Consider the following 22,966-nt stretch of genomic DNA (forward strand, 5'->3'; position numbering starts at 1 on the left):
ATCAGGTGCACGAAATTCTGCCCATTTGCTTATGTTTTCAAAAAGGGCTTACCATTCTGTACCACTTGTGCTGGACGGTAGAGCGACGGTTTCGTTTCATGCAGGTCGGCGTTCAGTCCCCGTGGCCACCATTCCTCCCCCCCCCCCCTCCCGTCGGAAAAACCGACACAATTTACTGATATTCAACACAATATACAGATAATATTGCTGTTGTTTTGTGATAACAAATTAACCCTAGAAATAGTGCTTTAATCACTCATAGAAGACGTGACACAGTGGAATTTTCCTCGGTAGAAAACGGGGGATATCATTGCCACACGTCGTCATTAAATTCTCCACGTAATGTTGGGAATTAATACAGCAGTCTCTGGACTGTAAACATCATAAAGACATTTCCCTTGAACCATCTTAATTATCAGTATTAAAATAGAGTAAATGTGGGGCTCTCTAACCACTTCTTGATGACATCTGAACAAAACAGCCAAGGCGTCAGTGGGAGAGAGCCACGGTGAATCGCTTTTCAATTTTTACAACAGCCTTATTGGACAAATCTGGCTCTTATAATTTACCTTTGCATCAATGTTACGGGACTAATAGTGCTCCCATTATCAACACAACTTCCTCTACTATCAAGGGGAAGTATCCTAATTCCGAAACCTTTTATCATTCATTCCTGATCAGCGTAATGTAGGTATATTAAGGCGACCGGGTTAGGATACGAGTCGAGACTCAAAACAGAGTGAGCAATATTCTCATCTCTTTATTTAAATAATTGTCAATAGTTCCCCTAATACAGCTGTCATATAGGTTATTACTATTATTGTGTGCCCTTTGACAGGTGTAATTGGAGACGAAGCAGAATTAACACTTCTTGGCACAACCAGTATATATGTGATGACGGTAGCCTCATCCACGAGGAGTATTTGGTAGATCATCCATGTTCATATCTGGTTGTCTAGGCATCATCCACACAGATAAGCTTCCCCATGTGTTAACTAAGAGTTTTAGTATAACCTAGCATTAATATTGTAGTGAATGTCTACCAATTTATAATTTGATTGATGGATTATATATATAGACATTAGACCTCCGAGAATGTGTGTAGAAAGCGATTTGTGGGAAATTATAAATCATACAGTCCACTTTAAACATCATAGTCTGCTATAGAAAAAAAATAAATTAACGTAAAATATAAATTAATATAAACTAAATAAATATAAATCTCACAAATCATTTTCTCCACAACCCCCCCCCCCCTCTCCCCAGTCCCATCCCAGATCCTAATCCTGATCGCCTTCCAAGTGCTATATAGTCACGATGGCTTAGCACTTTCCCCTTGATAATTCCCTCCCTCTGTGCCTCCCATTAACTGTAGCCGATGCTTCTATTTTCCTGACGACCTGACGCCTATTCTTGCTCGGGAAGTTACAAATCGAGGTGGCTTCCAGGACCTATGCTTCTAACACGTCTCATTCGTTTACCACTCGGAACCGGACTCGGGGAATGGAGTGACAGAGATATATACTATTGTGGGAGGCGACAATGGTGGTTGGGGTGGGTGGTTGTTTGGTGGCTGGTTTGAAATTGACATTTCAAACCAGCCACCGATTCTCATTCTCTCCCTCCCTCCAATTTTATTCTCACTACCTCTAACTCCTCTCTCTCTCTCTCTCTCTCTCTCTCTCTCTCTCTCTCTCTCTCTCTCTCTCTCTCTCTCTCTTCCCTCCCCTTCTCTTAAACCTTTCCCTATGTTTATCTTTATTTCCTCTTTACTCGTGTAATTTTTCCACATGTCTCAACAGAACTCAGCAATATCGCTGTTTGCACGAATTTATAATTTGCAATGGTGCTTAAACAGAATTAATCATAGCTGCGCCAATTATTTTTAACATTGGAATTAACATATTCATGATGCTTTTTATACTTTTTCTCTTCATGCAGAAAACAATTAATGATATCACGACAAAATGTATACAATAATACGTTTTGAGATATATATTGTTATTGGTGTTGATAGTATTATAGGAGCAACATTGCTAGTGTATGAGAGACTATGATAGTGTGATAGTGCAACTTTAATAGTGTAATAGGCTATGACATTGTGATAGTGCAACATTGCTTGTGATAAGACTATAATAGTGTGAAATCCGGAGATATACAGTGATGATATATTCGGTCACAGATTCTTGGAAAAGCTCTTTAGTTCATAGAGGTAAATACCTCTAATAGATTAAAGTATTTATTAACAGTGGAAAGCAGCTGTTAACAGAAGGGACGTATATATTAACAGAATAAGCATCTGTTAACAGAAGAAGGAAAGGCCCTGTGATCCCAGACTCGGGCTCAAAGGGAGGCATCATTAACAGAAAGAAGGGAGAAGCCCGCTGTGAGCCTAGGCACCAGAGGCACCCACAGGACGACTTAAGAGCCCTAAACGACCCTCCAGACGACGTTCTTACGTGCTCTTCGGCTTGCGAGCGACGACCATAAGGCTTGTGGTAACGACCATGCCGGCGTCAGGTCTGAGTATGCTCACGCCTCCACACTTACACTGGACACAATAGGTGCCACCATATGTGCACGGGATCGAGGAAATTCTTGGTGCCATTGGTATGAGTGCCATTGGTATGAGTGCTATTGGTATGAGTACCATTGGTATGAGTACCATTGGTATTCAGGAGGGTGTCGCTATCACCAAAACTGGTACCTTAGGCGATTGAAACTTGAATTTTGTTGCGGTTGAGTGGCCGTTGTTGGAATTAAAGGAGGTTTCAAGTGCCACTGCTTTCTTTAGCTCGAATGGTGGTGGTAAGTGCATGGTCGTAAATGGTGGTAAGACACCATACAGCAGGAGGATCTTAACCAGGGAGTATACACTGGTTATATAGTATACACATTATACAAACACTATGAGTATACACATTATATACACACTCCCAAGGGGCTATACCCTTGGGAGTGTATATAATCCATGCCAAAGACTCTTACCCCATTCAGCAACATGCAGATGATGTTCCAGAGATAACACCCCAGCGGCTGCAACATCAGGATGTGCCTCAAAGACCACACTAGAACACACTAGGTGCTCATGTAGGCCTTAAACATGCTCGCTCAGAGGCCAAAACAAGCCCATCTCGAGGTCCAAACAAGCACGCCCCGAGGCACTTGAGATATCCAAGGAGCTCGGTGATGCTTAGGAGCCTGTAGTTAGGGTACCCATCAAGGCGTCTGTCGTTGGTGTTACTGGCAACGACACAACGTTAGCGGCCTCCTGGGCGACGCCAGGGCCTTGTGTGTGGGGGGGGGGGGATGGGCGGGCCAAAAGGAAATGGGTTGAAGCTAAATGCTTAAATAAAAGAACAAAGATGAATTAAGAATTTCATAAGGGGATTTATGTGTGTGTGTGTGTGTGTGTGTGTGTGTGTGTGTGTGTGTGTGTGTGTGTGTGTGTGTGTGTGTGTGTGTGTGTGAGGGAGAGCGAGAGAGCGAGAGCGAGAGAGAGAGAGAGAGAGAGAGAGAGAGAGAGAGAGAGAGAGAGAGAGAGAGAGAGAGAGAGAGAGAGAGAGAGAGAGAGAGAGAGAGAGAGAGAGAGACAGACAGACAGACAGAGAACATATTGACATATTAACACACACACATGTATGATCCGACGCCCAATTAATCCAATTTTTCCCGTTGCAAAATAAAAAAGGTAATATATAAAATCCACACAAACGCGAAGCACACTATTTTTAGTTATTCCATATTTACCACTGTGTTTATAATTAGTCGGTTGTTTGTTTGTTTGAAATTATTACTGCCTTACACGTGTTCCTCCGTCCCACTCTGGCCCCTCTCACAATGGTCTCTCCCACCGGCCTGTCTTCTCCGTAACAAATGTAACGTTTTAGTCTGACCAGAAACGTACGAACCCAAACAACCCACCTAACCCTTTACCATAGTATATAGTCCATATACTTTGGTTCAATGGTATATATATATATATATATATATATATATATATATATATATATATATATATATATATATATATATATATATATTATTAAATATGACCGAAAAAGTAAGATTAATAATTCTAACACGAATTTTCTCTATCTTTCTTACATTTCTTTTCACTGTTGATGGTAATTCAAAGATCAATTCTCCAAAATTCATATTTATTTCTAGTCTGACGCGACACTTGAGCGCGTTTCGTAAAACTTATTACATTTTCAAAGACTTTAGTTTACAAACACACAACTGAAACTGAATAGAGCTTACATATTTTCGAGTTTATATCTACATTTGGGTGAGGTGGATGAGGTGAAAACAAACTTTCAACAATGGGTATTGAATGGGTATTAAATTCAAACACAAGACAGAACACGAAACAATGGGTATTGAATGGAAGTAATTGTAGAAAGCCTATTGGTCCATATTTCTTGATGCTTCTATATTGGAGCGGAGTCTTGAAGTGGGTAGAATATAGTTGTGCATTAATTGGCTGTTGATTGCTGGTGTTGACTTCTTGATGTGTAGTGCCTCGCAGACGTCAAGCCGTCTGCTATCGCTGTATCTATCGATGATTTCTGTTTTGTTTGCTAAGATTTCTCTGGTGATGGTTTGGTTATGTGGAAGAGATTATATGTTCCTTAATGGAGCCCTGTTGCTTATGCATCGTTAAACGCCTAGGAAAGAGATGTTGTTGTCTTTCCTATATACAGGATTTTTTGAGGCTTACAGTCCCCAAGAGGGCATTTGAAGGCATAGACGACGTTGGTCTCTTTTAAAGCGTTCTGCTTTGTGTCTGGAGAGTTTCTCATGAGTAGGCTGGCCGTTTTTCTGGTTTTATAATAAATCGTCAGTTGTATCTTCTGATTTTTGTCTGTAGGGATAACGTTTCTACTGACAATATCTTTCAGGACCCTTTCCTCCGTTATATGGGCTGTGGAAAAGAAGTTCCTGTAAAATAGTCTAATAGAGGGTATAGGTGTTGTGTTAGTTGTCTCTTCAGAGGTTGCATGGCGTTTCACTTTCCTTCTTATGATGTCTTCCACGAAACCATTGGAGAAGCCGTTGTTGACTAGGACCTGCCTTACCCTACAGAGTTCTTCGTCGACTTGCTTCCATTCTGAGCTGTGGCTGAGAGCACGGTCGACATAAGCGTTAACAACACTCCTCTTGTACTTGTCCGGGCAGTCAGCTGTTGGCATTCAGGCACATTCCTATGTTTGTTTCCTTAGTGTAGACTGCAGTGTGGAAAACTCCGCTCCTTTCCATGACTGTTACATCTAGAAAGGGCAGCTTCCCATCCTTCTCCATCTCGTAAGTGAAACGCAACACAGAATTCTGCTCAAATACCTCCTTCAGCTCTTGCAGATGTCTGACATCAGGTACCTGTGTAAAAATGTCGTCAACATACCTGCAGTATATGGCCGGTTTCAAGTTCATGTCGACTAAGACTTTTTGCTCGATGGTACCCATGTAGAAGTTTGCAAACAGGACACCTAGGGGAGAACCCATGGCGACCCCATCTACTTGCTTATACATGTGCCCTTCCGGGCTCAAGAACATCCGGACTCGACCATCACGACCGGTCAAAAGCTGCCTCGGCTACCATCAGCTTTTGACCGGTCGTGATGGTCGAGTGGATTAAGGTGTCCAGTACACACCAGTTGCATTGTGCTCCTGGCAGTATGGGTTCGAGTTACTTCTGGGGTGTGAGTTTTCAGTTGCATAGTCTTGGGGACCATTCAGGCTTGTTCGCATATATATATATATAATATATATATATATATATATATATATATATATATGTTATATATATATATATATATATATATATATATATATATATATATATATATATATATATATATATATATATATTGGTGTAATACTGGCAGCAGGTTTTCTTTCAAACATGTTTCATTGAATATGACCGCATATTCTGTATTTATTATTTTCTGGTTTAGGGCTTCTATCCCTCTAACTAATTTTCTTAGCATCAGGGCTTAATTGAAATAGGAGTTCTCCAAAACTCATATTCGTACTTTTAAGGTGAAGAAAAGAAGTGATTTACTATAGAGTGTATTACACTTATTTATATAATTTGCACAACGTTTCGAACCTCCATGGTTCATTCTCAAATGAACAGATCTTACAATACTAGTTGATTTTATACCCGCACTGGGTCAGGTGATAATACAATAAAGGTGAAAACATGGGGGGATACATAAGGGATAAATGTGAGGTGAAACATAGAGGCTGCAGAAGGCTTATTGGCCCATACGAGGAGGCTCCTATCTAAACACAAAGATTAATCCAGTGTAATTGGCCTATTATGTTGGACATTGTCTTCTGTGTTGGCATCGTTATGTTCTTGCCTTGTCCTTACTCTCATGGTGGGTAGAGTAAATAGTTCCGTGATTTGGGTGTTCATGGTAGGTCGCTCTATTCTTATGTGAATTGCCTCAAGAATTTGTAATCTTCTTGCATCTTGGGTTTTGTCTATTATGCAGGTATTCTTGTTCAACATTTCTCTTGTTAGAGTAATGTCATGGGCTTGTCTCATGTGATTCCTAGGGGCACCAGATTGAAGATGGCATGTCAAACGCCTCGTCAGCTTGGTCGACGTCATACCTATGTACTTACATTGAAGGTTACATCCTTCGTGGGGGCAAGTGTACATGTATACAACGCTTGACTGCTGTAGAGGGTTCTCCGTCGGCTTCGGGCTGTTTTTGATAAGGAGTTCGGAAGTCTTCTTGGTTTTGTAGAATATTATCAGGTTTATGTTTTGGTTAGGAGTAGTGCTTTTTACTCCTTTACGGATTATTTCTTTCATTATTCTTTCCTCTTTTATATGTTCACTGTGCATGGTTGATTTGTAATGTAATTTTATTATTTTACTTATATATATATATATATATATATATATATATATATATATATATATATATATATATATATATATATATATATATATATATATATATATATATATATATATATATATATATATATATATATATTATATATATATATATATATATATATATATATATATATATATATATATATATATATATATATATATATATATACAACTTTAGAACACTTTCCCACCAGGAGACTCGAACCCTAGCCAGCACAGAAGCCTTCCAGCAACTGGCATAACAGGTACGCCTTAACCCTCTGCACCACCGCTCAGACCCTTAAAAGAGATGGTAATTTCGGAGTATTTAAATCCCCCAAAGATCAACACCTCCCAAGGGCACCAGAGCAAGTGAGGGGTCATTTAGACGTTAATTTCATCAAGTCCCTGTTAATATGGGAAGACACAGTGTCTCTGCTTAAGGCACAACTCTCCTAAACACGAGAGTTAAGTATACAACTTTAGAACAATATATTTATATATATTAATAGGGTATTAATTTCATCAACACAAGACAGAACAAGGGTATTAATAGGGTATTAATTTCATCAACACAAGACAGAACACGAAACAATGGATATTGAATAGAAGTGTTTGTAGAAAGCCTATTGGTCCATATTTCTTGATGCTTCTATATTGGAGCGGAGTCTTGAGGTGGGTAGAATATAGTTGTGTAATAATTGGCTGTTGATTGCTGGTGTTGACTTCTTGATGTGTAGTGCCTCGCAAACGTCAAGCCGCCTGCTATCGCTGTATCTATCGATGATTTCTGTGTTGTTTACTAGGATTTCTCTGGCGATGGTTTGGTTGTGGGAAGAGATTATATGTTCCTTAATGGAGCCCTGTTGCTTATGCATCGTTAAACGCCTAGAAAGAGATGTTGTTGTCTTGCCTATATACTGGGTTTTTTGGAGCTTACAGTCCCCAAGTGGGCATTTGAAGGCATAGACGACATTAGTCTCTTTTAAAGCGTTCTGTTTTGTGTCTGGAGAGTTTCTCATGAGTAGGCTGGCCGTTTTTCTGGTTTTATAGTAAATCGTCAGTTGTATCCTCTGATTTTTGTCTGTAGGGATAACGTTCCTATTAACAATATCTTTCAGGACCCTTTCCTCCGTTTTATGAGCTGTGGAAAAGAAGTTCCTGTAAAATAGTCTAATAGGGGGTATAGGTGTTGTGTTAGTTGTCTCTTCAGAGGTTGCATGGCTTTTCACTTTCCTTCTTATGATGTCTTCGACGAAACCATTGGAGAAGCCGTTATTGACTAGGACCTGCCTTACCCTACAGAGTTCTTCGTCGACTTGCTTCCATTCTGAGCTGTGGCTGAGAGCACGGTCGACATATGCGTTAACAACACTCCTCTTGTACCTGTCTGGGCAGTCGCTGTTGGCATTTAGGCACATTCCTATGTTTGTTTCCTTAGTGTAGACTGCAGTGTGGAAACCTCTGCCCTTTTCCATGACTGTTACATCTAGAAAGGGCAGCTTCCCATCCTTTTCCATCTCGTAAGTGAAACGCAGCACGGAACTCTGCTCAAATGCCGCAGAGTTCCGTGCTGCGTTTCACTTACGAGATGGAAAAGGATGGGAAGCTGCCCTTTCTAGATGTAACAGTCATGGAAAAGGGCGGAGGTTTCCACACTGCAGTCTACACTAAGGAAACAAACATAGGAATGTGCCTAAATGCCAACAGCGACTGCCCAGACAGGTACAAGAGGAGTGTTGTTAACGCATATGTCGACCGTGCTCTCAGCCACAGCTCAGAATGGAAGCAAGTCGACGAAGAACTCTGTAGGGTAAGGCAGGTCCTAGTCAATAACGGCTTCTCCAATGGTTTCGTCGAAGACATCATAAGAAGGAAAGTGAAAAGCCATGCAACCTCTGAAGAGACAACTAACACAACACCTATACCCCCTATTAGACTATTTTACAGGAACTTCTTTTCCACAGCTCATAAAACGGAGGAAAGGGTCCTGAAAGATATTGTTAATAGAAACGTTATCCCTACAGACAAAAATCAGAGGATACAACTGACGATTTACTATAAAACCAGAAAAACGGCCAGCCTACTCATGAGAAACTCTCCAGACACAAAACAGAACGCTTTAAAAGAGACTAACGTCGTCTATGCCTTCAAATGCCCACTTGGGGACTGTAAGCTCCAAAAAACCCAGTATATAGGCAAGACAACAACATCTCTTTCTAGGCGTTTAACGATGCATAAGCAACAGGGCTCCATTAAGGAACATATAATCTCTTCCCACAACCAAACCATCGCCAGAGAAATCCTAGTAAACAACACAGAAATCATCGATAGATACAGCGATAGCAGGCGGCTTGACGTTTGCGAGGCACTACACATCAAGAAGTCAACACCAGCAATCAACAGCCAATTATTACACAACTATATTCTACCCACCACAAGACTCCGCTCCAATATAGAAGCATCAAGAAATATGGACCAATAGGCTTTCTACAAACACTTCTATTCAATATCCATTGTTTCGTGTTCTGTCTTGTGTTGATGAAATTAATACCCTATTAATACCACATTTTGTTCTGTCTTGTGTTAATGCCACATCACCCCTTCCACCTCACTCAAATATATATATATATATATATATAACTGAAAACTCACACCCCAGAAGTGACTCGAACCCATACTCCCAGAAGCAACGCAACTGGTATGTACAAGACGCCTTAATCCACTTGACCATCACGACCGGACAAAGTGAGGTGATAGCCGAGGCTATTTACAAAGTATGTACGAGGTATGTATGAGGTACGATATGTATGAGGTATGTATGAGATACGATAGCCGAGGTATGTACAAGGCGTCTTGTACATACCAGTTGCGTTGCTTCTGGGAGTATGGGTTCGAGTCACTTCTGGGGTGTGAGTTTTCAGTTGCATATTGTCCTGGGGACCATTCAGGCTTGTTCGCATTTGTGTTCCTCACGTGTGCCCCAAAGAATGAGGTGATTTGGTAAAATGCTATGCCCAAGATTACTATCCGAGTGCCGGCGGTGGGGTGGTTCAAATAGCCTCGGCTATCACCTCATTTTGTCCGGTCGTGATGGTCAAGTGGATTAAGGCGTCTTGTACATACCAGTTGCGTTGCTTCTGGGAGTATGGGTTCGAGTCACTTCTGGGGTGTGAGTTTTCAGTTGCATATTGTCCTGGGGACCATTCAGGCTTGTTCGCATTTGTGTTCCTCACGTGTGCCCCAAAGAATGAGGTGATTTGGTAAAATGCTATGCCCAAGATTACTATCCGAGTGCCGGCGGTGGGGTGGTTCAAATAGCCTCGGCTATCACCTCATTTTGTCCGGTCGTGATGGTCAAGTGGATTAAGGCGTCTTGTACATACCAGTTGCGTTGCTTCTGGGAGTATGGGTTCGAGTCACTTCTGGGGTGTGAGTTTTCAGTTGCATATTGTCCTGGGGACCATTCAGGCTTGTTCGCATATATATATATATATATATATATATATATATATATATATATATATATATATATATATATATATATATATATATATATATATATATATATATATATATATATATATATATATATATACACACACACACTCATACATAACTCAGATTTTCTACCTTATATTTTACGTAGTGATAAAAAAGATTTATTACCCGATTATTCCCCAATTTTTCTTATTTATAAGTCGGCAATATTTTACAATTTAACGCAAATTTTTCTCCTCTAAGAATTCTTCTGGTGCTTCTGAATGCTTAGAGAAATATTAATGGAACTGCTTAGGGAAATTAAAGGAAATATTAAGAGAACTACTTAGGGAAATATTAAGGGATTAATAAGGGAAATATTAAGGGGAAATACTTAGGGAAATATTAAGGGAATGTTAAGGGAATGTTAAGGGAAATATTAAGGGTAATATTTCATAGGAATATTGGAGTGAATTAACAGTCATAGTCATTGCCTAGACTGTTATTGTTTCAACAGGTGGAGAGTTTAGCGTAGCCACTCTGCTCTGTTGGAGTGTGGTCTTACAGTACACACTGAAATGCCAATAGCGTGATGCATCATTTGATGCATCACGCTATTGTGATTTCTGTGTGTAATGAAGTAAGGGCGAAGAGGTAGAACGGCCTATTGACAGAGCTCGAGTGCATGGGGGAATTGTGTAAAATCCTGGTTTATGTCTCGGAGAGGCTGCAGGATCCAAGTTCAGTAGAACTCCTGGTTGTAATTCTTTTAACCATGTCGTAGCTCAGTCGATTGAGGCAGCGTCTGGGATGCTCTCAGACGTAGGTTCGAACCCTCGTCACGGCCCTTGTGGATTTGTTCATTTGTGCTCTTACAGTCTTGCCTCCTCTGTTGGTCACTCTTGTAAGAGTGTGTGCTCTTACAGTCTTGTAAGAGTAAGAGCAGTCTAGTAAGAGTCTTGTACACACCTGTTGGTGTGCGCTCTTACCCAGTCAATTTTTCTGTGACGAAGGTCCAGAAAACCTGGAAACTGTGCCTGTGATCCACATGTTATCACTGCTGCCCACCTTATGACGAGCTGTTTCCATTGCTCTCCTAATACTCTTCCCAGGGACTTGTGTTGCTAGCTGAGGGAGTGTTTGGCCACTATCACCACCCTTCTGTCCTCTACAGTTACCATGACTAAGATGGCTGGTCTCGGTACCACCTGTGGGCTGGCAAGAATGCAAATTGCATTATGGTGAGCTAAAGTACGCGTGATGTTTATTAGATCATGGTGGATGGTGTCCTGTGTGACCACAACAGTGAAGTTCACGAAGAGTCGGAGTCGAAGAGTCGAAGAGCCAGGCTGAAGGTGGTTCGATGTCTCGTGCTTGAGACAAGCTTGACTACAAGATGGAGTTTTGCGGCGCCCAACAATAAATCGAGACCTGACTGAAGAAATCCTGAGTAATGGTGAGCTGGGGAAGGATACCAGTTACCTGGGTCTGAGATGCTCTCTCCATTTCCCCCACATTAAGACTTTTCTGGCTGATACAGGGAAAGACACGTGTGTAGCCGAGATGTGGTCATGTTGGTACAAGTTGACACATGTGGATACAGTGTCAGGCGTCTCTTTCACATCACTGGGTGACACATCTCAGTCGTTGTATTGACGTGGGTGACACTCTGACACAGTGTCACACAGTTGCCATATCTTGAGATCTGTGGGTGACGACACCTATGGAGAGGTTACACAGGTGCAATACTCTGACAACCAAACAAAAGTGTACATAGTGAAGTGTTCAGCGAAATGGCGAAGAGATTGGAGACGGGCGGATTGATCAGAGTTGATGCCTTCAGTTTATATGTAGTGCCAGAGGCGAGGCACTGATTGAGAGAGAGAGAGAGAGAGAGAGAGAGAGAGAGAGAGAGAGAGAGAGAGAGAGAGAGAGAGAGAGAGAGAGAGAGAGAGAGAGAGAGAGAGAGAGAGAGTCAGACAGAGAGAGACAGAGAGAGAGAGAGACAGAGAGAGAGAGAGAGAGAGAGAGAGAGAGAGAGAGAGAGAGAGAGAGAGAGAGAGAGAGAGAGAGAGAGAGAGAGAGAGAGAGAGAGAGAGAGAGAGAGTCAGACAGACAGAGACAGAGAGAGACAGAGAGAGACAGACCGAGAGAGAGAGAGAGAGAGAGGACTGGACCACCTCACCAACCTGTCCGTCAGCCAGCCAAACCATTCTGACTGCAATAAGTCTAAGAGGAGCGTAACAGCCTAATTGGATGACGAGGCCGGGTTCTCCCGGACAAGTTTGCGACGTAATCCGATTTCCTCTATAAAATTTATCTTTCCAAAAATGCGAAGGAGAGGAAGAAAAGAGGAACGCAGAGAGGGAAAAACACCGGTGAAAACTGTCTTGATGCACGGAGAAATGTGCCTTGAACCAGGGTCACAGCTTAGCCAGGTCTGGTGGAAAGGCATTCTTCACCCCCCCGCCTGGAGCAGAGGTCACTATTCACCCCCCCGCCTGGAGCAGTGGTCACTATTCACGCCCCGCCTGGAGCAGTGGTCACTATTCACCCCCCGCCTGGAGCAGTGGTCACTATTCACCCCCCGCCTGGAGCAGAGGTCACTATTCACCCCCCCCGCCTGGAGCAGAGGTCACTATTCACCCGCCGCCTGGAGCAGAGGTCACTATTCACCCCCCCCCCCCGCCTGGAGCAGTGATCACTATTCACCCCAGCCTGGAGCAGAGGTCACTATTCACCCCCCCGCCTGGAGCAGAGGTTGTAACGGGGGGTGGGGGAAATAGCTCTATCTTGTCCATTATTCCACCCCCCAGTTAACTAACGAGGCCGGGGGAAACAGCTCTCTCTAGTCCGTTATCCCGTCCTCAGTTAGCTAACTATTCTAGAGCACCTCCAGAGTTCCTAAGGCAACCTCTCTCGTTCAACACCTTGTAACCTAGGTATTTGACTACCTAGGTGCTAAGACTACAAGGCGCCGTCACTTGATCAGTTACCCGAAACTCTAGAGAGAACTCTAGAATACATAATCATTGCCACAAACGTATAAGAGAAAACGAAAGGAAAGAAATGAATAGTGAAGTAATTAGTGAGGGTTTGGGGTGAGAGGTGGGAGAGAGGTGGGAGGAGCGAGGAGGGTCATTAGTTGAAAGGGAGAGTTTAGAGAGGGGTGGAGGGAGAGGAATAGATAGGTAGAAGTTGAAGAGTAGATAGTTGTTACGAACCCGGATCCAGCGTCCGTGCCTGGAGCAGTGACAAACACGCCATCTGTGGGTCAGCTCCCGAAACCCCCGCCAAACGAACGACGACACCTAGTGAGGACAGCGTGTACTGGCCTCGAGGACCAGTTTCCAGTCTGGTTCAGCGCTCAACACCGCCGCTCCTGACCTCTGGTGAGGTGGTGCTCCGACGACAGCGCCATCTAGGGAGTGGATATGTCGGGCGTTTGTATCTGAGCCTGTGAGTGTGGTGTATTAGTGTCCCGGTTATTAATGACGTGTCTGCTTACAGAGCCGACCTGGGACCACTGTGTTGAAGGTGGAGTCAGTCTACCCGAGGCAGCCAGTCTCCATACAGTGAAGTTTGCTGCAGCTGTCGTGACGTCGTCCCCCCGGAAGAACACTGTGGTGTGTTAAGCCTGCCAGTGGAGTGGCAGTGGAAGGATTTACCCGGGACCGACGGTTGGAGACGATAATCCACTGGGGTATTGAGGACAGGAGGGTGATTGGTGATATCACACGAGACTCCTGTCTAGGGCGTACCCCTTATATCGTTCGTGGAGTGGCCGTACCAGCCTTGGTGGCTCTGTACCTGCCAGCAGACCTGCTGGACGTGTGGTTGACGGCCTCCACGACGGTGCCCCCAGTGGACCTGTGTTGTGGCTGACCTGTGGCCAGGGTAGACTCGGCGTTCTCAGAGGACACGTCTTGAGGCCACGAAGAAAGCACCGCGGACTCAGCACCTAGCTTCGAGGATCCATAGTCTCCAGCAGAAGACTACAGTGTTGATCCCCTTTGTAAAGTGTTAATACCCCTCCCCCTTGTGTACTCTTTTATTATATATATTAAACGGTGAAGGTGAACATTATATTATATTAAGTTCTTAGCTTTCTTTCCCTACTCCCTTTAAGTTACTTGCGTCACGGATCGCATCCCTTGAAAGCCTCTACTGGCTTGGGGTCGGATATATATCTTCCTCTAACGACATCAGAGTAAGAACCCCGTTGCGTCCCGAGAGGGCCGTAAGAAGTAGAAGAGTAGATAGTAGAAGACGAAATGCTGCCACCATCCATTCATGATCATTCCATACAAGACAAGGAATGGAACTTGTCTGTATCACAATATTCACCAAAGATGTTATCAAGAGATCATTATTAGTATGGTCCCATCTTTATCATGTACTCATTCTAAACCATGAAACCAGTAACCACAGAGGCTTTCTCACCTCAACTCAAAATCTCTAGGGAACAAAATAAAGTCCATTTAAATAATAAATTCAACAATTATATTTTTCATGATAAGTATCATAACTTAAGCACTCCAATTAAAATGTTAAAGATTAATATTCAAAGTGAGTCATCCTCCAAGAATCTGAGAACCCTACAACTGACTGCCCCTGATCATCACACAACACTTGTAAAACACGACCAAGTCACCTTAATGCTCAACTCACCAAGTGTGTCTATAGCTGGATAGAGAGGGGGGGGGGGTCTGTAGTTGACGGAGACTCCCGCCCTGCTGGCCGACAGCCTCCCTGCTAGGGCTGTCTTCTCTGCTCTGCTGACTGCCGTTCTTCTCTTAATGCTTAAAAGCTCTCGAATCGATAGCTCTCCGAGTATATATTGGGGGAACCTAGTAGCTAACTCCGCCCACAAGTAGATAGCCTCCGGCTCTCTACCAAGCCACTCCTTAAACGTCGGCATGTTTGAAGGCTACCAGGCTCCAATTATACGATTAGTAGAAGTAAGGTGAAATTCGCATGATCTGACCTCAGGTCACTTTGGGTCATTAACGCTTAGAGGTGTGAGTTTCAGGCCGACAAACTGACGCCTCTCAGATCCTTGTCTCCGACTCATGTATTTCTATGTATATATTTTAAATAAACTAACCCAAACACTTTTACAGTGTTACAAGGTCACTATTCACCCCCCCCCCCCCCCGCCTGGAGCAGAGGTCACTATTCACGTCCCCCCCCCCCCCCCGCCTGGAGCAGAGGTCACTATTCACACCCCACCTGGAGCAGCGGTCACTATTCACCCCAGCCTGGAGCAGTGGTCACTATTCACCCCCCACCTGGAGCAGTGGTCACTATTCACTCCCCGCCTGGAGCAGTGGTCACTATTCACGCCCCGCCTGGAGCAGTGGTCACTATTCACCCCCCGCCTGGAGCAGAGGACACTATTCACGCCCCGCCTGGAGCAGTGGTCACTATTCACCCCCCCCCGCCTGGAGCAGAGGTCACTATTCACCCCCCCCTTGCCTGGAGCAGAGGTCACTATTCACGCCCCGCCTGGAGCAGTGGTCACTATTCACGCCCGCCTGGAGCAGAGGTCACTATTCACGCCCCGCCTGGAGCAGTGGTCACTATTCACGCCCGCCTGGAGCAGAGGTCACTATTCACCCACCCCCCGCCTGGAGCAGAGGTCACTATTCACGCCCCGCCTGGAGCAGTGGTCACTATTCACGCCCGCCTGGAGCAGAGGTCACTATTCACGCCCCGCCTGGAGCAGTGGTCACTATTCACGCCCCGCCTGGAGCAGAGGTCACTATTCACGCCCCGCCTGGAGCAGTGGTCACTATTCACGCCCCGCCTGGAGCAGAGGTCACTATTCACGCCCCGCCTGGAGCAGAGGTCACTATTCACGCCCGCCTGGAGCAGTGGTCACTATTCACGCCCCGCTTGGAGCAGTGGTCACTATTCACGCCCGCCTGGAGCAGTGGTCACTATTCACGCCCCGCCTGGAGCAGTGGTCACTATTCACGCCCGCCTGGAGCAGAGGTCACTCTTCACGCCCCGCCTAGAGCAGAGGTCACTATTCACGCCCCGCCTGGAGCAGAGGTCACTATTCACGCCCCGCCTGGAGCAGAGGTCACTCTTCACCCCCCAGCCTGGAGCAGAGGTCACTATTCACGCCCCGCCTGGAGCAGAGGTCACTATTCACGCCCCGCCTGGAGCAGAGGTCACTATTCACCCCCCCCCCGCCTGGAGCAGTGGTCACTATTCACGCCCGCCTGGAGCAGAGGTCACTATTCACGCCCGCCTGGAGCAGAGGTCACTATTCACCCCCGCATGGACCAGAGGTCACTATTCACGCCCGCCTGGAGCAGTGGTCACTATTCACGCCCGCCTGGAGCAGTGGTCACTATTCACGCCCGCCTGGAGCAGAGGTCACTATTCACCCCCCCCCCGCCTGGAGCAGTGGTCACTATTCACGCCCCGCCTGGAGCAGAGGTCACTATTCACGCCCGCCTGGAGCAGAGGTCACTATTCACGCCCCCCCGCCTGGAGCAGAGGTCACTATTCACGCCCCCCCCCGCCTGGAGCAGAGGTCACTATTCACGCCCCCCCCGCCTGGAGCAGTGGTCACTATTCACCCCCCCCCGCCTGGAGCAGAGGTCACTATTCACCCCCCCCCCCGCCTGGAGCAGAGGTCGCTATTCACCCCCCACCTGGAGCAGAGGTCACTATTCACCCCCCCCCGCCTGGAGCAGTGTTACGAACCCGGATTCAACGTCCGAGCCTGGAGCAGTGACAAACACGCCATCTGTGGGTCAGCTCCCGAAACCCCCGCCAAACGAACGACGACACCTAGTGAGGACAGCGTGTACTGGCCTCGAGGACCAGTTTCCAGTCTGGTTCAGCGCTCAACACCGCCGCTCCTGACCTCTGGTGAAGTGGTGCTCCGACGACAGCGCCATCTATGGAGTGGATATGTCGGGCGTTTGTATCTGAGCCTGTGAGTGTGGTGTATTAGTGTCCCGGTTATTAATGACGTGTCTGCTTACAGAGCCAACCTGGGACCACTGTGTTGAAGGTGAAGTCAGTCTACCCGAGGCAGCCAGTCTCCATACAGTGAAGTTTGCTGCAGCTGTCGTGACGTCGTCCCCCCGGAAGAACACTGTGGTGTGTTAAGCCTGCCAGTGGAGTGGCAGTGGAAGGATTTACCCGGGACCGACGGTTGGAGACGATAATCCACTGGGGTATTGAGGACAGGAGGGTGATTGGTGATATCACACGAGACTCCTGTCTAGGGCGTACCCCTTTTATCGTTCGTGGAGTGGCCGTACCAGCCTTGGTGGCTCAGTACCTGCCAGCAGACCTGCTGGACGTGTGGTTGACGGCCTCCACGACGGTGCCCCCAGTGGACCTGTGTTGTGGCTGACCTGTGGCCAGGGTAGGCTCGGCGTTCTCCGAGGACACGTCTTGAGGCCACGAAGAAAGCACCGCGGACTCAGCACCTAGCTTCGAGGATCCATAGTCTCCAGCAGAAGACTACAGTGTTGATCCCCTTTGTAAAGTGTTAATACCCTTCCCCCTTGTTTACGTTTTACTTTTATATATTTAAATGGTGAAGGTTATATTATATTATATTAAGTTCTTACCTTTCTTTCCCTACTCCCTTTAAGTTACTTGCGTCACGGATCGCATCCCTTGATAGCCTCTACTGGCTTGGGGCCGGATATATATATCTTCCTCTAACTACATCAGAGTAAGAACCCCGTTGCGTCCCGAGAGGGCCGTAACATAATTGGCACCCCCAGCGGGATTCGACCCCTTGTTAAGTATGTTTGACAGGGGTGGTGAAGTGGCGTAATCCCTGTATATAATTCCCCCTGTGTGTGACGATTGTGACGTTATACGTCCTGTGCGGTGCTCAGAGTGACTAAGTGCGATATTGTGCGGTGCTCGCTGTGATTAAGCGATTAAGTGCAATATTGACTAGTGCGGTGCTCAATGATTCAGTGCAATATTGTAGAGCAAAGTGTTCGCTTGGACTCAGTGCAATATTAGGTAGTGTGGTGCCTGGAGTGATTACGTGCAATATTGGCAAGTGCAGTGTTTGGTGCGATAAAGTGCAATATTGGCGTAGAACAGTGCTCGGTGCGTTAAGTGCTAACGTGTAAGCAGTGTGTTAAGTGCAAAGTGTTCCATCTGTGACAATGGCAGACAAAGCTACCATCGATGATCTGGACGATGTTCAGGCTTTTCTGAACAGAGTGGACTGTCTTGCCAGATTAAAGTATCTGAGCAAACCGGAACTTGTACTAGTGAGCGCCTACCTGGAGATCAAGATCCGTGCCAGTGATTCCCGTGTGGAGATCTTGTCCAAGGTTCACCGGCACCTGAAGGCAGAAGAGAAACAGGAAGGCGAGACTCCTAGTACAAGGGAAGGTGAGGAAATAGCTTCCACAGAAAAGGAAGATAAGGGCAGTGACATTGACAGTGATGCAGGTGAGCTTAATATCAGCTTCCTAACAGTCAAAATGCGTGCCCTAGAGATCAATCGCGAGATAGAGTGGAAGAAGTTAGAAGTAGAACGAGAATTAAAAGATAAAGAAGTGGAGATGAAAAATAAAGAAATGGAGATGAAAGAAAAAGAATTGGCGATGAGGCGTTTAGAATTAGAAAGAGAAGAAAGAAGAGAAGAACGAGAAAGAGAAGAAAAAGAAAGACAGAGACAACATGAACTGGAAGTATTACGACTAGGCGCTGGACAGAGACAAACTGGAGTAAGCGGTTTCGATCCGGTAAGGAATATCAAGATGGTCCCCAAATTCAACGAGAGAGAAGTTTCGAAGTTCTTCGCAGCCTTCGAGAAAGTCGCTGCCTCTTTGGAGTGGCCAAGGGAGAATTGGGCCATCATGATACAGTCAGTTTTGACTGGGAAGGCCCAAATCGCCTACTCTACGTTATCCCTTGACGACTCCGGCGATTACGACAAGGTGAAGAAGGTTGTGCTCATGGCGTACCAATTGGTACCTGAGGCGTACAGGCAGAAGTTTAGAAACCTGAAGAAGACCTCAGAGCACACTTTCACCGAGTTCGCCACGATCAAGGAGCGACTTTTTCAAGAATGGTGTGCCTCTCGGAAGGTGGAGACCAAGGAAGACCTCGAACAGCTGATTCTGCTCGAGGACTTCAAGGATTGTTTGTCTGGAGACCTCAAGACATACTTAGAAGAGCAGCAGGTGGAGACCTTGAGTGCAGCAGCCACCATGGCTGAAGAGTATATCCTGACTCATAGGCCGTCTGCTAAGTACGTCCCGAGGAATTACCAGCGCCGGTTTGACAGACCTCAGGACGATGAAGAGACTCCCGTCCCACAAAGTGCTAAGAAGACGCCCCCAAGTAGCCCCCGAAGAACAAGTCCTAGCAGTCCGAAACACCGGAGCCCGAGGAGGAATATGGTGTGTTGGATTTGTGGGCAGAAGGGACACATAGCTGCTAGGTGCCGAGGCAGAAGAGGTGGCAGCGCACGAAGGGAGGTGATGTTGATGAGCTGTGTTACACCACCAGCAGGAAACCAGTCTACGATGACGCAGGAAGGACCAAGTTTGTTTGCCCCTCACACTTCATGCGGGTATGTAACGAGTGATCATACTGGTAGATCAGTTGTAGTGCTCAGAGATAGTGGAGCAGCCCAGTCCCTGATCGTGAAGAGCTCGTTACCCGAGGGAGTAAGTGTGGATGGGAGACCAGAGGTTATCCTGGTTGGGTTTCCAAGGACGCAGTACATCGCCCCCTTAGTGCCAGTACATCTCGACTCGCCTTATTTCAGCGGCACATGTGCGTTGGCAGTAGTCGATACCCTCCCTGTGGCTGGGATTGACGTGGTACTAGCCAACGACTTGGTGACCGATTGGAGCACCAATCATCCCAAGGTTGCGGACGAGTTTACCAGAACAGCACGGTCTGAGGTAACAGGCAATGGTAATGTCCAGGTAAAGACAGACCCGGATTTGAACATGTCTAATTTGTCCTCTCCCCCGCAGATCGACAGTTATCTAGCAGTGTCTCCTGATTCTCTCGACAAGGAACATGAGGTTAAGAAGGCAGAGGTACCTGAGCTAGAAGAGAGGCCTCGTGTGCAGACACCCACGGATACCAACGAGTCTGGAGCGAAGGCTGAGGTGTGCTTGCGGTATGGCAAGTTACAGCGTGTAGTGGACCAGCCAGAGATTCCCCAGACGTCAGAGGTATGTGAGGTATGTTCTAAAGGTCTAGTGCCCTCTTTGGTCCAAGCCAGGCTAGTGGATGGTGCCGGCTATGGACATGACAAGCTCAGGAAACTTATCCCTCGACTTACCAAATGTTTCCTATCGGTATTTTGTTTTGTTCTCCTATGTGCTCTCTGTGTTCTCAGTAAGGATCAGTGGACGACCCGAAGGATGATGGCTCCCGTGAACATCGAGAAGAGGTCCCAGGGATTGGAGAGTTGTACTGCAAGTGTTGCAGTTGAAGAAGGGACCTGGGAGGTAATAGATGATACAGGAGGTACGACATGTGATAATGTGAGTGACTGTTTCCGACAGGTTGACACCCCCCGCGTGACTGCTGAGCCTCAATGCAGCGTTATGTGGAACGTTGGTCGACCTGACGGTGGCAGAGCGAATGCCACCTGCGACGTACGAACAGCCCCGTTGGGACTAGGTGTGGACCTAGTAGAGTATGCTGTAAGTACTGTTTTACTCGCGGTCGCTATCACTCTGAATTATCAGACCCCTGTATTCCAGGTTCCTGTCTCCCTGAAGGACCATCGGACTGGCACCAGAAATGCCGTCTGTGGTCAGCCATCATCGGTGCCACGACATAGGAAAGTGTCGAGTCACCCCAGATCGCGTCGAAACCAATCCGTACTCGAGAGATGTGAGATGACGCCCCTGCTTGACATCGCAGTGGAGACGTGGAAGATTACGTCAGGCAGATCATTGCCTTCTATCTGCAAGTTCCCGTTGTGCCGGAAATGGCTAGGAGAAAAGTTCCGTGGACAAGACAGCCTTATCTCTCCAGTTCATAGTATAAGTAAGTCCATTTGGAGTTGTGTCGCCCTGCTAATTTGGTTTGTGTTTTTTATAGAACCCCAAACCAAATTCTTTTTGGTGGGGAGGTGTTACGAACCCGGATTCAACGTCCGAGCCTGGAGCAGTGACAAACACGCCATCTGTGGGTCAGCTCCCGAAACCCCCGCCAAACGAACGACGACACCTAGTGAGGACAGCGTGTACTGGCCTCGAGGACCAGTTTCCAGTCTGGTTCAGCGCTCAACACCGCCGCTCCTGACCTCTGGTGAAGTGGTGCTCCGACGACAGCGCCATCTATGGAGTGGATATGTCGGGCGTTTGTATCTGAGCCTGTGAGTGTGGTGTATTAGTGTCCCGGTTATTAATGACGTGTCTGCTTACAGAGCCAACCTGGGACCACTGTGTTGAAGGTGAAGTCAGTCTACCCGAGGCAGCCAGTCTCCATACAGTGAAGTTTGCTGCAGCTGTCGTGACGTCGTCCCCCCGGAAGAACACTGTGGTGTGTTAAGCCTGCCAGTGGAGTGGCAGTGGAAGGATTTACCCGGGACCGACGGTTGGAGACGATAATCCACTGGGGTATTGAGGACAGGAGGGTGATTGGTGATATCACACGAGACTCCTGTCTAGGGCGTACCCCTTTTATCGTTCGTGGAGTGGCCGTACCAGCCTTGGTGGCTCAGTACCTGCCAGCAGACCTGCTGGACGTGTGGTTGACGGCCTCCACGACGGTGCCCCCAGTGGACCTGTGTTGTGGCTGACCTGTGGCCAGGGTAGGCTCGGCGTTCTCCGAGGACACGTCTTGAGGCCACGAAGAAAGCACCGCGGACTCAGCACCTAGCTTCGAGGATCCATAGTCTCCAGCAGAAGACTACAGTGTTGATCCCCTTTGTAAAGTGTTAATACCCTTCCCCCTTGTTTACGTTTTACTTTTATATATTTAAATGGTGAAGGTTATATTATATTATATTAAGTTCTTACCTTTCTTTCCCTACTCCCTTTAAGTTACTTGCGTCACGGATCGCATCCCTTGATAGCCTCTACTGGCTTGGGGCCGGATATATATATCTTCCTCTAACTACATCAGAGTAAGAACCCCGTTGCGTCCCGAGAGGGCCGTAACAAGCAGAGGTCACTATTCACGCCCGCCTGGAGCAGAGGTCACTATTCACGCCCGCCTGGAGCAAAGGTCACTATTCACCCCCCCCCGCCTGGAGCAGTGGTCACTATTCACCCACCCCGCCTGGAGCAGAGGTCACTATTCACCCCCCCCCCCGCCTGGAGCAAAGGTCACTATTCACCCCCCCCCCCCGCCTGGAGCAGAGGTCACTATTCACCCCCCCCGCCTGGAGCAGTGGTCACTATTCACCCCCCCCCCCGCCTGGAGCAGTGGTCACTATTCAACCCCCCCCCCGCCTGGAGCAGAGGTCACTATTCACCCCCCCGGCCTGGAGCAGTGGTCACTATTCACCCCCCCCCCCGCCTGGAGCAGAGGTCACTATTCACCCCCCGCCTGGAGCAGAGGTCACTATTCACCCCCCCGCCTGGAGCAGAGGTCACTATTCACCCC

General features: G+C 46.7%; 2 protein-coding genes across 2 annotated transcripts in view; both read left to right on the forward strand.

Annotated features, from left to right (window-relative positions):
• LOC123757940 (uncharacterized) overlaps positions 1 to 22,966 on the forward strand; it is a 444,009-nt gene that overhangs the window by 140,846 nt on the left and 280,197 nt on the right. The window lies entirely within an intron of this gene.
• On the forward strand, positions 19,821 to 22,304 carry LOC138372920 (uncharacterized). Its single transcript, XM_069338594.1, has 2 exons — positions 19,821 to 20,583; positions 21,112 to 22,304. The coding sequence occupies exons 1-2, from the start codon at positions 19,867 to 19,869 to the stop codon at positions 21,733 to 21,735; spliced, it is 1,341 nt and encodes a 446-aa protein (XP_069194695.1). The 5' UTR covers positions 19,821 to 19,866; the 3' UTR covers positions 21,736 to 22,304.

This window comes from Procambarus clarkii, chromosome 40, assembly GCF_040958095.1.
Source record: "Procambarus clarkii isolate CNS0578487 chromosome 40, FALCON_Pclarkii_2.0, whole genome shotgun sequence".
Classification (NCBI taxonomy): Eukaryota; Metazoa; Arthropoda; class Malacostraca; order Decapoda; family Cambaridae; genus Procambarus; species Procambarus clarkii.